This window comes from Somniosus microcephalus, chromosome 12 (assembly GCF_052327205.1).
Source record: "Somniosus microcephalus isolate GS21.2 chromosome 12, FLI_Smic_1.0, whole genome shotgun sequence".
In the NCBI taxonomy this organism is placed as follows: Eukaryota; Metazoa; Chordata; class Chondrichthyes; order Squaliformes; family Somniosidae; genus Somniosus; species Somniosus microcephalus.
In genome coordinates, this window is record NC_140998.1 from 168,064,135 (window position 1) to 168,079,743 (window position 15,609).

General features: G+C 47.6%; 1 protein-coding gene across 3 annotated transcripts in view; it reads right to left on the reverse strand.

Moving 5' to 3' along the window:
* The window catches only part of ptgr2 (prostaglandin reductase 2), a 75,740-nt gene that overhangs the window by 3,392 nt on the left and 56,739 nt on the right, over nt 1-15,609 (reverse strand). For all 3 annotated transcript variants that reach the window (XM_086003813.1, XM_086003811.1, XM_086003812.1), the window contains 2 exons: nt 6,513-6,600; nt 2,875-2,914 (listed from right to left, as the gene is read on the reverse strand). In XM_086003813.1, coding sequence (XP_085859939.1) covers nt 2,875-2,914; nt 6,513-6,600 — 128 coding nt within the window. The remainder of the gene's footprint in view (nt 1-2,874; nt 2,915-6,512; nt 6,601-15,609) is intronic.

Below are 15,609 nucleotides of genomic sequence, written 5' to 3' on the forward strand. Positions count from 1 at the left end.
TACACATTCAAACATCTATTTATACTGTAGGTCCAGACAGCATTTCCTGCCGAGTGGAAATATGAAGCTCATTGGTTTGGCAAATATAAATGTTACAATAACAAGTGCATGTGTGTAGGTACCGAAAAGCCTGTAAAGGGTTAGTTACCCTTAGTAAGCAATTTAAGAAATAAATCGGTTTTAAAAAAAAATCAAAATCCTGGTTGTAAAGCAACTTTAACAGTTTGGAGGCATGTTTTCAGCAACCCTATCCCATTAAAATGAGTGAACAGAAAGTCATGGGCTGGGGTTACATACTTTTGCCATACATCCTCCCAAACACGTGCCTGAATTGCAGCAACAGAACATGTTAGCCCGTAGCTTCTTCCATCATCCGCTGAAGTGCGCTCCCCTCGGTGACTCCGCCTACAGTTCAGGCCGGGCTTGAGGAATATTTACCTCCAATCTCCACATCATTTTCCTTCTTATCCCCCCCCTCCGTGAGGGGAGTAAAAACCAGCTGCTCCCGTACAGCAAGGAGGAGCACCAAGGCTGGGTATCCAAATCCATGTTCTGTCGCAAGTTACAGAGCATTCGCAGCACACAAACAGGCCATTCGGCCCAACTGGTCTGTGTTGGTCTTTATGCTCCACACGAGCCTCCTCCCACCCTATCAACACATCCTTCTATTCCCTTCTCCCTCATGTGATTATCCAGCTTCCCCTTAAATACATCTGCACTATTCACTTCAACCACTCCCTGTGGTAGTGAGTTCCACATTCTCTCTGGGTAATGAAATTTCTCCTGAATTCCTTATTGGATTTATTACTGACTATCTTATATTTATGGCTCCTAGTTTTGGTCTCCCTCACAAGTGGAAACATCTCTACGTCTCCCCCATCAAAGCCTTTCATAATATAGAAACATAGAAGATAGGAGCAGGAGTAGGCCATTCGGCCCATCGAGCCCACTCCGCCATTTAATGAGATCATGACTGATCATCCAAATTCAGTACACTGTCCCTGCTTTCTCCCCATATCCCTTGATCCCTTTAGCCTTAAGAAATATATCGAACTCCTTCTTGAATATATTTAATAAGTTGGCCTCAACTGCCTTCTGTGGTAGAGAATTCCACAGGTTCACCACTCTCTGGGTGAAGAAATTCCTCCTCATCTCTGTCCTAAATGGCTTACCCCTTATCCTTAGACTGTGATCCCTGGTTCTGGGCGCCCCCGCCATTGGGAACATCCTTCCTGCATCTAGTCTGTCTAGTCCTGTTAGAATTTTATAAGTTTCAATGAGATCCCCTCTCATTCTTCTAAACTCTAGCGAATATAAGCCCAGTCGACCCAATCTCTCCTCATACGTCATTCCTGCCATCCCAGGTATCAATCTGGTGAATCTTCGCTGAACTCCTTCCATGGCAAGAACATCCTTCCTCAGATAAGGCAACCAAAACTGCACACAATACTCAAGGTGTGGTCTCACCAAGGCCCTGTACAACTGCAGCAAGACATCCTTGCTCCTGTACTCAAATCCTCTCGCTATGAAGGCCAACATACCATTTGCCTTCTTAACTGCCTGCTGCACCTGCATGCTTACCTTCAGTGACTGGTGCACAAGGACACCCAGGTCTCGTTGCACTTCCCCTTTTCCCAATCTATTGCCATTCAGATAATAATCTGTCTTCCTGTTTTTGCCACCAAAGTGGATAACCTGGCATTTATCCACATTATACTGCATCTGCCATGCATCTGCCCAATCACCCAACCTGTCCAAATCATACTGGAGTTTCTCTGCATCCTCCTCACAGAACACACGCCCACCCAGCTTTGTGTCGTCTGCAAACTTAAATTATCTTAAAGACCTCTATCAGGTTACCCCTCAGATTTCTCTTTTCTAGAGAAAAGAGCCCCAGCCTGTTCAGTCTCCCAATAGTTATACCACCACAGTCCTGGTATCATTCTTGCAAATCTTTTTTGCACCTTCTCCAGTACCTCAATATCCTTTTTGTAATATGGAGACCAGAACTGTACACAGTACTCCAAATGTGGTCTAACCAAGGTTTGATAGAATTTTATCTTAACTTCTCTGCTTTTGAATTCTGTCCCTCTAGAAATGAACCCAGTGCTTTGTTTGCACTTTTTGTGGCTTTGTTAACCGGTGTCGCTACTTTGTGATTTGGGAATCTGTACCCCCAGAATTTGTGCCCCCAGATCCCTCTGCTCCTCTACCCCATTTAGACTCTTATTTTCCAAGCTGTATGTGACTTCCTGATTTTCCTACCAAAATGCACCACCTCACACTTATCTGTACTGAAATTAATTTGCCATTTACACGCCCATTCTGTAAGTTTATTAATGTCTTCCTGTATTTTGTCACAGTCCTCCTCTGTATTAACTACACCCCCCAATTTGGTGTCACCCGCAAATTTTGAAATTGTATTTCTGATTCCGGAGTCCCAATCGTTTATGTAAATGGTGAACAACACTGGTCCCAGCACCGATCCCTGTGGAACGCCACTTCCCACCTTCCGTCAGCCTCAGTAACTACCTTTAATCCCAGCTCTCCGTTTTCTGTTTTGTAGCCAGTTTGCTGTCCATTCTGCTGCTTGTCCCCTGACTGCACATGCTCTGACCTTAGTCGGGAGTCCAATACGTGGTACCATATCAAAAGGTCTTTTGGAAGTCTGTGTATGATTCAAAGTAATCTCCCAATCTGGCCAGTCTTGGACACCTAGTCATGGAAGAGGGCTGGGAGCAAGTCACCTCCCCACCATTCTCTTAGCTGGGGTTAGACGTGTGGCAGAGACACCAATTAGAATGAAAAGAGGGGAGAATGCAAGTGCCTTAGCACTGCGTACAAAGGATAGCATGAAGCAGACCATTCCCTTACCTCCAACGTTTTCCAATCCTTTCACCACCGTCTCACGGACCTGCAGGAACAGAAGCATTTGAGAGCTCTGCAAACACGTTCTTGCTATCCACACCTACCTCGGAAATGCAACTGTGCAAGTGTCTGCACCAAGTCAACAATGTTGGATTCAAGTCAGAAAAATCTATTTTTCTTTCTCCCTGATGCAAATTCTCTTTCCCAATGGTTGCAGGGTTATAAGTCTAAAGGCGCTGTAAGCATACACAGACCCTTAATTTTTAAATTTGGTATATATATTGAAATGCTTTGGCAGGCCAAAAGGTTTTCTGAAGTGAAATAAAAGTTGGTGAATGTAACAGACTGTTTTTCACTGATAAGTGGACATGGAATGTGCTTTGATAAAGGCAGCAAACATTTGGTGAGCTTTCACAAGAAACTGTTGGATTTGGAAGCTGCTTTGTGATGGAGATATTTCAAGAGCTGTGTTTCGGATAAGCAAATATTGACAGAACAAATGGTTGTGGCTGCAGGGGGTAGTGATAGACTACAGAGATAAACAAACCCCCTTAGATTTGCAGACTTCGTGTCTACAACAGAAAACAGGCCACAAGGTTGTAGAATGACTTTTGGTGGCTAAAGGGGAGGAGTCAAACCTCTGGAGTTCTGAAATACAGGATGCGACGTAACACGTGAAATGTGACCAAGTGGTTTGCTGCCACTTTTGTAAACTTTTATGAGTGAATGAACAATTTTGGGCTTTGATAAAGGCAGCTAGCAGATAGCCACACAGGATGTGTGAGTGGGAAAGTCTGACAGCTCAAACAACTCAGGTCGAACATTAAAAGGAACATTTGACCATCTCTGAATACGTGATTTACTGAAAAAGGCAAGGAAAACTGTATAAAAACCAGTGACTAAAAATATCGGCGCTGCAGTCAGAAGGAGGGGGCCTGGCTGATCATCTCAACTCGGAGAGCTGCAGTCAGAAGGAAGTGGCCTACAATCAATGCTGGACCAATCATCGGCGGGTGGTTGCATGTATGATTTCTTGTAATATTATCGGTGAACTGCTTGAATAGTGGTTGGGGTTTTGAATCTGTCTTAGGAACAATAAAAGATTAAAGACAGAACCGGTGTGTCTGGTGTAATGTCTTATAAGTCTCAAGTCCGAACTCTCTAACCTGTTGGATGGGGCGAGGGGTAATTCCTGGACGAATCGCCCACTGTTCATGTGTGAACCCAGTAAGGATCAGCTTGCTATCTGAGCACAGCTGATCCTGTCTTCAACCCAACAACCAAGCACACCTACTTCCCAGCATGGGTGCATGGACGGTGATTAGGAGCGGGAACTCTGCTTTGTATTTTTGTCCCCTACTTAGTCCAGGGGGCATCGAGAACAATGAGAGCACCCCAGATACCACCCTGGCTGACAGCAGCTAACCTAGTGCAGACCAGAGCCTGACCATGGGATCTACCAGGCCTGGATGGCACAGCGATACGCGATTTGCAGCTCCATTTCGGCAACACCTTGGTGACGGTCCGTCCGTAAGCTGGTCCTCGAGCTGTGGTGCTGCTTCTTCACATGTTTCCCCATCTCTTTCTGACTTCTGGGCCAACACGGATACCCCCATTAATCCACACCCAGGTAACTTGGCGAGTAACCCAATGGGCCAACCACTGGTGCCAAGAAGTTCATCCAATTTCTCACCTGTGCTATTCAGCAGCACAAAACATCAGCCTGAAAACTGGGGTTTGAGGGTGTTGGGGGCGACCACTGTCTGTGTTCCCACAATGACCTCCAAGTTCCCCTCCAAGTCACACACCATCCTGACTTGGAAGTATATCACCGATCCTTCATCGTCGCTGGGTCAAAATCCTGGAATTCCCTCCCTAATGGCACTGTGGGAGTACTTTCACCACACGGACTGCAACGGTTCAAGGAGGCCACTTCTCAAGGGCAATTGGGGATGGGCAATAAATGCTGGCATTGCCAGCGACGCCCACATCCCATGAACGAATAAAAAAATGTAAAAAAACTCGCTCGCTGTTCACAGCTCGTTCTGAGGTACTGCTGACTAAACAGCTCATTAACTGCTGGGGAAAATAAAAAGTGTGAAAATTGTGCACCGACAGTTAGCAGCCAGGGTCCGCCGAGTGAGATTATCAGATTCATGATACTTGAATCCAACAGAATGAATCCTCAATGCATCAATCGTTCTGATCAACAAGTGATGCTCACTAACAGAACGGAGACAGTCAGCTGTCAGGGTGCTACCAGTAGCAGTGACCGTGAATGTATGTCAACAAATACAAAGTGCTTGCACTGGGAGAAGTGGGGTGAAAAAAAAAAAGGGCAATTTTAACCCGCCCACAAGGACCTGGCGTGATTTGGTCGGCCGACCGTTTTACAACCCACTCGATTTGGACTTCAATGGAGAGTAAAATCAGAGGGGGGGGGGGCTATAAAACGAGCAGCCACAATGGTTAAAATTATCCTCATCTCCCCCCCACTCTGCATCGCTTTTGTGTACCACCTACCCACCAGTTGCAGACCACCTGTAGGCCAAGGCCCAGGTGCCTGGTGATGTGGAAGGAGGGCAACGGGCAATAGTCACACCCTTCCACCCCCGCCCCCGCCCCCATGCCGGCTTTGCCATCAACCTTAAGAGGGGCCGACCACCAGAGGCCCAAGCTGCCAGTTTTTTCACGGAATTCGCCAGCTGTCGTCGGAACAGAATTGTGCGGAGCCAGATCCCAACCTTTTAACTGCAGCTGTTGCAAAGTTTCAATTGGACACCAATTACCTTGGGAGCCTGCACGACCAGGCTGAAACATCTACAGTCGGCCTTTTTTCCAAGTGAATATTGACACCACGGTGTCAGCTAATGAGTTGGGAGGCGGGGCGGGATTTACGGCAGGACTCACAGCAGACAGTCTACTTACTCCGCAGACAGAGTCTATTTAAACAGAGTCTCTACGAACTACAGCAACAGAACAGAACAGAAAGACTTGCATTTATATAGCGCCTTTCACGACCACCGGACGTCTCAAAGCGCTTCACAGCCAGTGAAGTACTTTTGAAGTGCAGTCACTGTTGTAATGTGGGAAACACAGCAGCCAATTTGTGCACAGCAAGCTCCCACACACAGCAATGTGATAATGACCAGGTCATCTGTTTTTTGTTCTGTGGATTGAGGGATAAATATTGGCCAAGACACCGGGGATAACCCCACTGCTCTTCAAAATAGTGGCCGTGGATTCTTTTACGTCCACCTGAGAGAGCAGGCGGGGCCTTGGTTTAACGTCTCATCCGAAAGATGACACCTCAGACAGTGCAGCACTCCCTCAGCACCACACTGGAGTGTCAACCCTGGAGTGGGACTTGAACCCACAACCTTCTGACTCAGTTGTGCTACCCACTGAGCCACGGCTGACTCATGACCGAAACTACAGCAACGTCTCCCGATAAAAGCAGGATTATTTCTCCAGCAAAACGAGTGGGGGATAGTTTGTGTGTGTAAAATCAATCCCAGTCACTTACAGGACTGCGGTATTACCCAATCATCTCCATTCTGGCCAGGAATAGTGGTGCCACTATATGCCGCCGTTTCCTTTTAAATATAAAGAATGCACAAAGCAGCAAGTAGACAGTACAGTACCTTCAGCTTTCCCTCCTTCAGCCAGTGGCTCAACTGGAGCAGGCCCATGTCGTGTTTATCTGAATAATTTAACACCATGAATCTCTCTCTGTAGAAGACCATGAAGGGGGAGGGGGATGGGAGGAAGAAGCAAAAATCACAATTAGAGCACAAGTACTTCTGCCAACACAATACCTACATCTTGCACTAGAGTGTGTCAGGTTAAATAGGCAGCCACATTTACCGAACACAAGAGAGGTAGGATGTCCAGGACCCCTGGACAACAGTCAGCCCGTCGGATCAAAACTCGAGTGCGGAGACTAGGGAGGTCCGCCCATTGCAACACCCCTGGTACAGAGCGCGGCACCTAGAACATCCCACCTTAAATGGAGTGCGATTAATGAAGAGTTAGTGTCTAATTGAAAAGGAAGAGCTGTACTAGCTACAGGATGCGCTGCAGCAACTCACCAAGGCTTCTTCGGCAGCGCCTCTCAAACCCACGACCTCCACCACTTAGAAGGGGGAGGGAAGCGGGGCAGGGGGAGGGAAAGAGAAAGTGGACGAGGAATCCTGCCCCACAAACTCGCAAGGCTCTTGCGGGTTCAAGTTCCACTCTAGAGGCTCGAGTGCACATTCCAGGCTGACACTTCTGGGGATGGGAATAATTAGCAACACGGGCAAAACTGGTCTACTGACCCTCCATCTTAAAATCCTAAAACTGACCCTCTTCAAGTAATTTATGAGGGCAGGAGTGGGACAGGAAGGAGACTGGGGGAAGAACACCCCCAGCCTTCCCTACCAACCCAAACGGTCTTCAATTGGTTGAAAAATGAAGCAAGTTGTGACCAACAAGATATAAACACAAGAACATAAGAATTAGGAGCAATAGTCGGCCACACGGTCCCTCGAGCCTGCTCCGCCATTCAATAAGATCATGGCTGATCATCGACCTCAACTTACTTTCCCGCCAGATCTCCATATCCCTTGATTTCCTTAATATCCAAAAATCTATCAATCTCAGCCTTGAATATACTCGAAGGGGGCGATTTTAACTCAGGGGCGGGATGGTGTCAAGTTATCCGAATTTCGTGTTTCCCACACGAATCTAAATGGATGTGGGAGATTGACGCAATTTTAACTGAATTGGCCAATTGATTTCCAACGTGTGGGAAGCCTTTGCAAATGGGTTTTTCAAGACTGAAAGTCCCCTCCGATGACATCATCATTGCTGCTGCATTTAAGGTCCACAGCAATCCTTGCTTCTTCTGCAGGTTTCCAAGCTTCTTGACTGTGCAGTGTGAGGGAGCTGCAGCAAATATAACAAGTGGGAGGTGTAGTGTCCGTGTGTAGATAAAGACACTGAAGACAGGAGTTGGTTCATAGGTATTTACTAAGCAAGTCTGGGGGGGGGGGGGGGGGGGGGGGGGGGTTTCTAAAGGATATACACAATACACAGGCTTATATAGCCCAAGTGGCAATTACCGGCATTACGCACACCTGGGGCTCTGAAAGGCACATACACCACAATTCCTCCCCTTCTAGCTAACTAGTACATCATATTTTAAGTAATTATTAATTATAAGTTAGTCTCTCAGGAGGCTTCCTGACTCGGTCCGGATAACGCCTCGGGGGTGTAGTAGTTTCTGGTGGTGTAGTAGGTTCTTCTGGCAAGGCTGATTCGGCTTGAAGGCCAGTGTCGGGTTCATTGGGCTCCAGTATCACCGGATCGGAGGTAGATATGGGTATCTCTACTTCATCGTTAGATGTATAGAGTGGTGGTGTAGGTTGTCCCTTTTCGGATGACTTGATGATTTGGTCAGCATGGCGCCTTATTATGCTGTCTCCGATGTCCACGGTATACATCAGTGGTCCTAATCATGTGCAGATAGTTCCAGGCTGCCATTTCTCGGTACGGTAGTCTCGGGCCAAAACCGGTTGGCTTATCTGGAAGGCCCTAGTTGGCCTTTCATTCATGCCCTGAAACTGCCGGTTCTCCACGTCCCTTCGGATGTTGGGCTTGACCAAATCCAGCCGGCATCTTAGGTTTCTATTGTAGAACATCATGGCGGGAGTTTGGTTAGTAACCATATGCGTTGCATTCCTATATGCAAATAAGTTATCCACCTTGTGCTGAAGTTTTATGTCTTCATTACCCATGGCCTTGATGGCCTTCTTGAAGGTCTGGACAAACCTTTCAGCCAATCCATTGGTGGCGGGATGGTATGGGGCGGACGTGTAGTGCTTTACCCCATTGTTCTTTAAGAACTTTCTGAATTCTTCGGACACAAATTGCGGTCCATTATCAGAACATATCTGCTCCGGCAGCCCATTCCTGGCAAATATGGTCCTTAATACTGTGATGGTTTTTTCCGTGGTGGTGGAGGACATCTTTATTACCTCCGGCCACTTGGAGTGTGCATCAACTGCGATTAAGAACATGGAGTCCATAAATGGACCAGCAAAGTCGATGTGCACCCTTTGCCAGGGAGATGAGGGCCACTCCCATGGATGTAGAGGGGCCTGTGGCGGAGCATTTTGGACCTTCTGGCATCCTAGGCAGCTCTTGGTCATGTCTTCGATGTCTCCATCAATACCTGGCCACCATACAAACGCCCTAGCTAGGTTCTTCATTTTCACTCCACCCAGATGCCCCTCGTGAAGCTCCTTTAGCACTTTATCCTGGAGTTTGGGTGGAATCACCACTCTGGATCCACACATCAAGGTTCCTCGGCACACTGACAGCTGTTCTCTTCTTTGCGAGAATGCTGGCAACAGTGGTTCGCCATGTGCTGGCCATCCCTTCACTGTTAAATCGTAGACCCGTGAGAGAGTAGGGTCATTTCTTGTCTCCCTTTCAATGGCAGAATTTGTCACCGGTAGACATTCCACTATGGTAGAGTGGAATATCTCTACTGGGTCTACTGTAGGTGCCTCTTCTATCGTTGGCAACGGTAGGCGTGATAAACCGTCAGCATTCCCATGCTGTTTTGACCCTTTGTATTCAATGTTGTATTGGTGTGCCCCTAGAAAAAGGGACCACCTCTGTAGTCTTTGTGCCGTCATAATGGGGACACCTTTTTTAGGGTTGAATATGGAGATGAGGGGTTGATGGTCAGTCAGCAAGGTAAATTTTTGTCTGTGTAGGTAATGGTTGAATTTCTTCACTCCCCATACCAGGCTGAGTGCTTCCCTGTCTATCTGGGCATAGTTACGCTCAGCTGAGTTCAACGAGCATGACGCAAAAGCTATCGGCCGTTCCGAGCCATCAGGGAATCTATGGGACAATACCGCTCCTATGCCGTAAGGGGATGCATCGCACGCCAGTCTGATTGGTAGTGATGGGTTGTAATGAGCCAAAATTTTCTCGGATGTGATTAAGTCTTTACATTTATGGAAGGCACGTTTACAGTCTTCGTTCCATTTCCAAATCACTCCTGTCTGTAGAAGATCATTAAGAGGGTGTAGAATAGTTGATAAGTTCGGTAAAAATTTATGATAGTAATTTATTAATCCCAGGAATGACCTTAATTGTGAAACATTTTCAGGTGCTGGGGCTTTTATAACTGCTTCAATTTTTTCAGGTGACTTATGCAACCCTTCCTTATTAATTATGTGGCCACAATATGATAACTGATTTTGGAAAAATTCGCACTTGGGGCGATTTGCTCGTAGGCCCCGTTCTTTCAGCCTAGCGAGCACCTGCTCCAAATTGGCAAGGTGCTCGTTGTCGTTTTCTCCTGTTATAAGGATGTCGTCTAGGTAGCATTGAGTCCCCGGAACCCCTTGCAGGACTTGCTCCATAGCTCTTTGCCAGATAGCTGGGGCTGATGCTATTCCAAAAACCAGTCGATTGTACTGGTACAGGCCTTTGTGTGTGTTTATTGTGAGATACTTTTTAGAGGTCTCCTCAACTTCCATCTGTAGATATGCCTGTGCCAAGTCAATTTTTGTGAAACGTTTCCCTCCGGATAGTGAGGCGAAAATATCTTCCTTATCCATTCACGTCCCAACAACGGTGGACCACCATCTTGTAGAATGTATAAATACAACTTTTGTATTTCTTTGCCGTTGTATACCACAGGCACCCTTATTTTTCCTTTGGGGTAGACTTTCTGCCCCGTATATGTTTTTAAGATAATGGATGTGTCTTTTAGAGGTATATGCGAAAATAGCCTCTCGTAATCTCGTCGATTTATTACGGTTAGAGCTGATCCTGTATCTAGCTCCATTCTAACTGGGGACCCTGCTATTGTGAGGGTAACCCAAATGGTTTGGTAATCCTCTTTGGCAAGTACATTATGTAATTTGAGACAGCTTAGTCTCTTGTTTCCAGAGTCGCTATCGCTATTCTGGTCTTCGGAGCTATTGTCCGTCATCATTTGTACCTTCCTGTACTTTTCTTTATTGATTTTTTGTTTTCTGTCAGTGGATTTATTTTGTCCAGATTGGCATACCTGTGCAATGTGTCCAATCTTACCACATTGCCTGCATGCTTTGCCCTTGAACCAGCAGTCCCTCTGGTTATGGGTGGATCTGCCGCAGCGATAACATCTTCCGAACTCCTGTGTCATTTTATGGGTGCCAAAGTCCTGTGTCTCTTGTATCTCTGCAGCTCCTTTTGCTGCTGCTTCGTATGATACAGCCATACTGAAAGCTTTGTCCAATGTTAAATCTTTTTCAGAAAGCAGTCTTTTTTGTGTTCCTTCACTTAAGAGACCGCAAACAAATTTGTCTCGAAGATAATCCGATAGTCCTGCTCCGAATTGGCAGTACTTGGATAGCTTTCTTAATTCGGTTAGGTAATCAGCGTTACTTTCATTCTTGTGTTGATTTCTCTTGAAGAACTTGAATCGTTCCGCTATCAGCAGCGGTGTTGGGTTTAAATGCTCCTGCAGGGTATCAACAATTTCTTTACAAGTCTTGTCCTTTGGTTTGGCTGGAGTGATTAAATTTCGTAACAGCCCGTATGTCTTCGCGCCCATTAAGTTCAGAAGTACTGAAGCTTTTTTTTCATCTGTTATTCCATTTGCAGTGCAATAAACCTCTACTCTTTCCACGTATGTGGTCCAATCTTCTATTTCGCCATCAAAAGCCTCAATATTACCAGATTTAGGCATTTCAGAAAAGATATGGCGCTTCCCGCGCTTTTTTTTTTCCCTGTCTGTAGCAACGATATGGCGCTTCCCGCGCTTTCCCGCTGCTGCTACTGATAACAACGCTGTTTTACTGTGGTTTCCGTTTATTCACTGTTGGAGACTCGTTCCCGACGGAGGTCTAAACGCTGACCTGCTTGCCGCGCCGGCCGTCTCTCGAGTGCACCCTCCCAGTCCGTTATTGCTTGCCTCCGATTTCGCTGCCTGTCTCAGCTGTAGAGCCCGCCGCTGGAGCTCCAGCCTGACGCCCAGGAAGGATTAGCGCAGTACCTGTCACCAGCTTGGCCAGCTGGTGAAACCACAGTTTCTCTTACTTCCTTGAGTCTTCTGGACGCTGGAGGAATCGATGTCCTTGAGGTGCTGCCGAATTGCAGGTAAGTCCGTTTCCACTTCGTCGCCACTGTAGTGTCCGTGTGTAGATAAAGACACTGAAGACAGGAGTTGGTTCATAGGTATTTACTAAGCAAGTCTGGGGGGGGGGGGGGGGGGGGTTTCTAAAGGATATACACAATACACAGGCTTATATAGCCCAAGTGGCAATTACCGGCATTACGCACACCTGGGGCTCTTAAAGGCACATACACCACAATTGCTCTTAAAAGGCACATACACCACAGGAGGGCAAGATCAGCTCCTCGCTTTGACGAGGCGGCACTGCAGGCATTAGTGGATGGGGCTAGGGCCAACAGGAAGAGGCCTCCCACTCAGACCAAGGCAGTGTGGATGCAGGTGGCTGAGGAGGTCAACTCCTTGGGAGTCACCCGCAGAACCTGGATACAGTGCAGGAAAAGATTTCATGACGTTCAGCGCACTGGAAAAGTGAGTATGGATTTCCCATCACCCTCAATCTGATCCCCATTGCCTTTCCTCACCAGCAATCAGCTTTAGCAATCTCTTCCTCCACATCCCACTTGACACTGACATCCATGCACCTTTACCCATTCTCTCTCTCTCTCTATGCTCACATTCACATAACTATTCGACCATGCAGCCCTCACACTCCCGATCACTCTGATACTTTGAACACAACTGACAACACACAGGGAGGGTCTTTGGTCTTGCAGCCTCACTCCATCTTTGTCTCCTTCTAAGTATCTATGCTATGCAATCTCTACACTCACTCCTTCGTTCTCACTCAACCTCCACTTGTCTCCCTCATTGCAGGAAAAGAGAGCTCACAACAAAAGAGAACGAGCCAGGACAGGAGGAGGGACAGCCTCAATAGCCCACCTGACCCCCTGGGAGGAGGCTGTCCTGGAAATTATGGGAATAGAGGATGATTTGCGCGTGGGGGACAGACAGATGGGTGTAACACAGCAAGCTGGTGACAGAAAAGTTTCCCATCTCTCTCTTTGACATTGCATGAGTCACTGATAATGATTGTGAAGCTGTAACAGATGCACTTATGAGCATCTGGCCTTTGCATCACATCTCTGACTCTTTCCTTTACTCCCCCACAGGACCATCACAAGCATCCGTTCCCCCCCTAGCCAGGAAGAAGAGGCTGAGCAGTCAGACTCCTCAGAGGAAGCTGCAACCTCTGAGGGTGCAGCGTCAGCAGAATTCAGCGCACCCAGCACCAGTGCAGATACTCACACCTCGGTGGGACCTTCGGGACATAGAGCAGTGTTGTCACCTGATGTATCACAGCTCACAAGTGAGCATCAGCAGATTGTGGAGACAGGGATAGCAGTGGAGAGCCCTAGTCGGAGGGCGCAGGGCTCTGCCAGCTCGGCTCAGCAGCATGTTGACCCTCTGCCTCTGGGTCCATCCATAAGATCAGAGGTGATGGAACTCCAGACACAGATGCAGGAGTCTCTGGCAGGTTTTGGCTCTAGGGTCGCTGCGAGTGTGGAGCGAATGCAGGAGTCCATAGCGAACATGAGCAGAGCCTTTGTGGAGTCATTGGCGCACGAACGCATCACCACGGAAAGGATGGCAACCTCCGTGGAAAGGGTGGCTACGGTAGAGGAGAGGAGGGCTACGGCCATGGAGGAGCTTAGTCACCAGGGTATGGAAAACATGGTCATTGTTCAGAATAGAATGACATCTCTTGAGGAGCGATGGGCATCTATTGAACAGAGAAACCAGACCTTCATGGAAGTCCTTCTGAGTAGGACTGCCATTGCAGATACGGGTCCCCATGGCCCCCCTGATGTGCAGCAAGGTGCTCTCCAGCCACTTCCAGGCGCTGGCCCCTTCTGGCCTGTGCAGCTTCAGGTGGGTGACTAGCAGCTTGCTGCTCTTGTTGATGCTCCTGCTGTTGTTCCTGGTTCTGCTGGTGCCGCGCCTGGTGCTCGAGCTCCTCTAATTCCCAGATGGGAAGGAAATAAATGGCTCCCATGCTTCTGGTATATACCTCCGTTGAGGAAGCGCTGAGCGAAGGTGGCGAGAAGGGTTTCCCAGGAGGTCACACTGCAGATGGGTGCGAGGCTCCAACCTTCCACAGGTGTGGTTAAGCTTTCTAAAAGTTGCCCCAGACCCGAGACCATTAAGTCCTGCCACCTGCAAACGATGGCTGATCAAATCTCCTCTTTAATGGTTGACCTGCAGTTGATAATCAGCAATCCAATAGTGCTCCCACCAGGTTTCACATTCGTGTTTCCCACCAGGCATGTTTTAGGTGGGAAAAGGGTTAAATTTGCAAGGGCCTGTTAAAATAGGATTATAGAGGTCATTTAGTGGTTATTAAGGGCCTTAAAGACCAGTCACAGAAACATAGAAAATAGGAGCAGGGGTAGGCCACTCGGCCCCTCGAGCCTGCTCCGCCATTCAATGAGATCATGGCTGATCATCCAAATTCAGTACCCTGTCCCTGACTTCTCCCCATATCCCTTGATCCCTTTAGCCTTAAGAAATATATCCAACTCCTTCTTGAATATATTTAATGAATTGGCCTCAACTGCCTTCTGTGGTAGAGAATTCCACAGGTTCACCACTCTCTGGGTGAAGAAATTCCTCCGCAGCTCTGTCCTATTTTATAAGTTTCAATGAGATCCCCTCTCATTCTTCTAAACTCCAGCGAGTAGAAGCCCAATCGACCCAATCTCTCCTTATACGTCATTCCTGCCATCCCAGGTATCAGCCTGGTGAATCTTCACTGAACTCCTTCCATGGCAAGAACATCCTTCCTCAGATAAGGCGACCAAAACTGCACACAATACTCAAGATGTGGTCTCACCAAGGCCCTGTACAACTGCAGCAAGACATCCTTGTTCCTGTACTCGAATCCTCTCGCTATGAAGGCCAACATACCATTTGCCTTCTTAACCGCCTGCTGCATCTGCATGCTTACCTTCAGCGACTGGTGCACAAGGACACCCAGGTCTCCTTGCACTTCCCCTTCTCCCAATCTATTGCCATTCAGATAATAATCTGCCTTTCTGTTTTTGCCACCAAAGTGGATAACCTCACATTTATCCACATTATACTGCATCTGCCATATCACCCAACTTGTCCAAATCATACTGGAGTTTCTCGGCATCCTCCTCACAGCACACACGCCTGCCTGTTGGATGCGGGATGGAGTCGGGACCATCAGACACGCCGGAGTTAAAATTGCTCGGAGTCAGGAACCAGGCCGGGGGGGGGGGGTCCCACCCGCCAGTTTTTGCAATTTTAACCCCCCGCACGCCTCCAAGCCCGACTCCACGGCTCAATGAAAATCGAGCCCAAAGACTCAGCATTCACAGTCCACTGGGGCAGAGAATTCCAAAGATTCACAACCTTCTGAGTGAAGAAATTCCTCCTCATCTCAGTCTTAAATGGCCGACCCCTTATCCTGAGACTATGCCCCCTAGTTCTAGACACTCCAGCTAGGGGAAACAACCTCTCAGCATCTACCCTGTCAATCCCCCTTCAGAAAGATGACAAAAAAAGTCCATGAATGGGTTTTAAGCAACCAGAGATGGAAAGGTCCCTATCCATGGGACAAACTAAAGGGGGAAGTCCACTCCACATGTGTC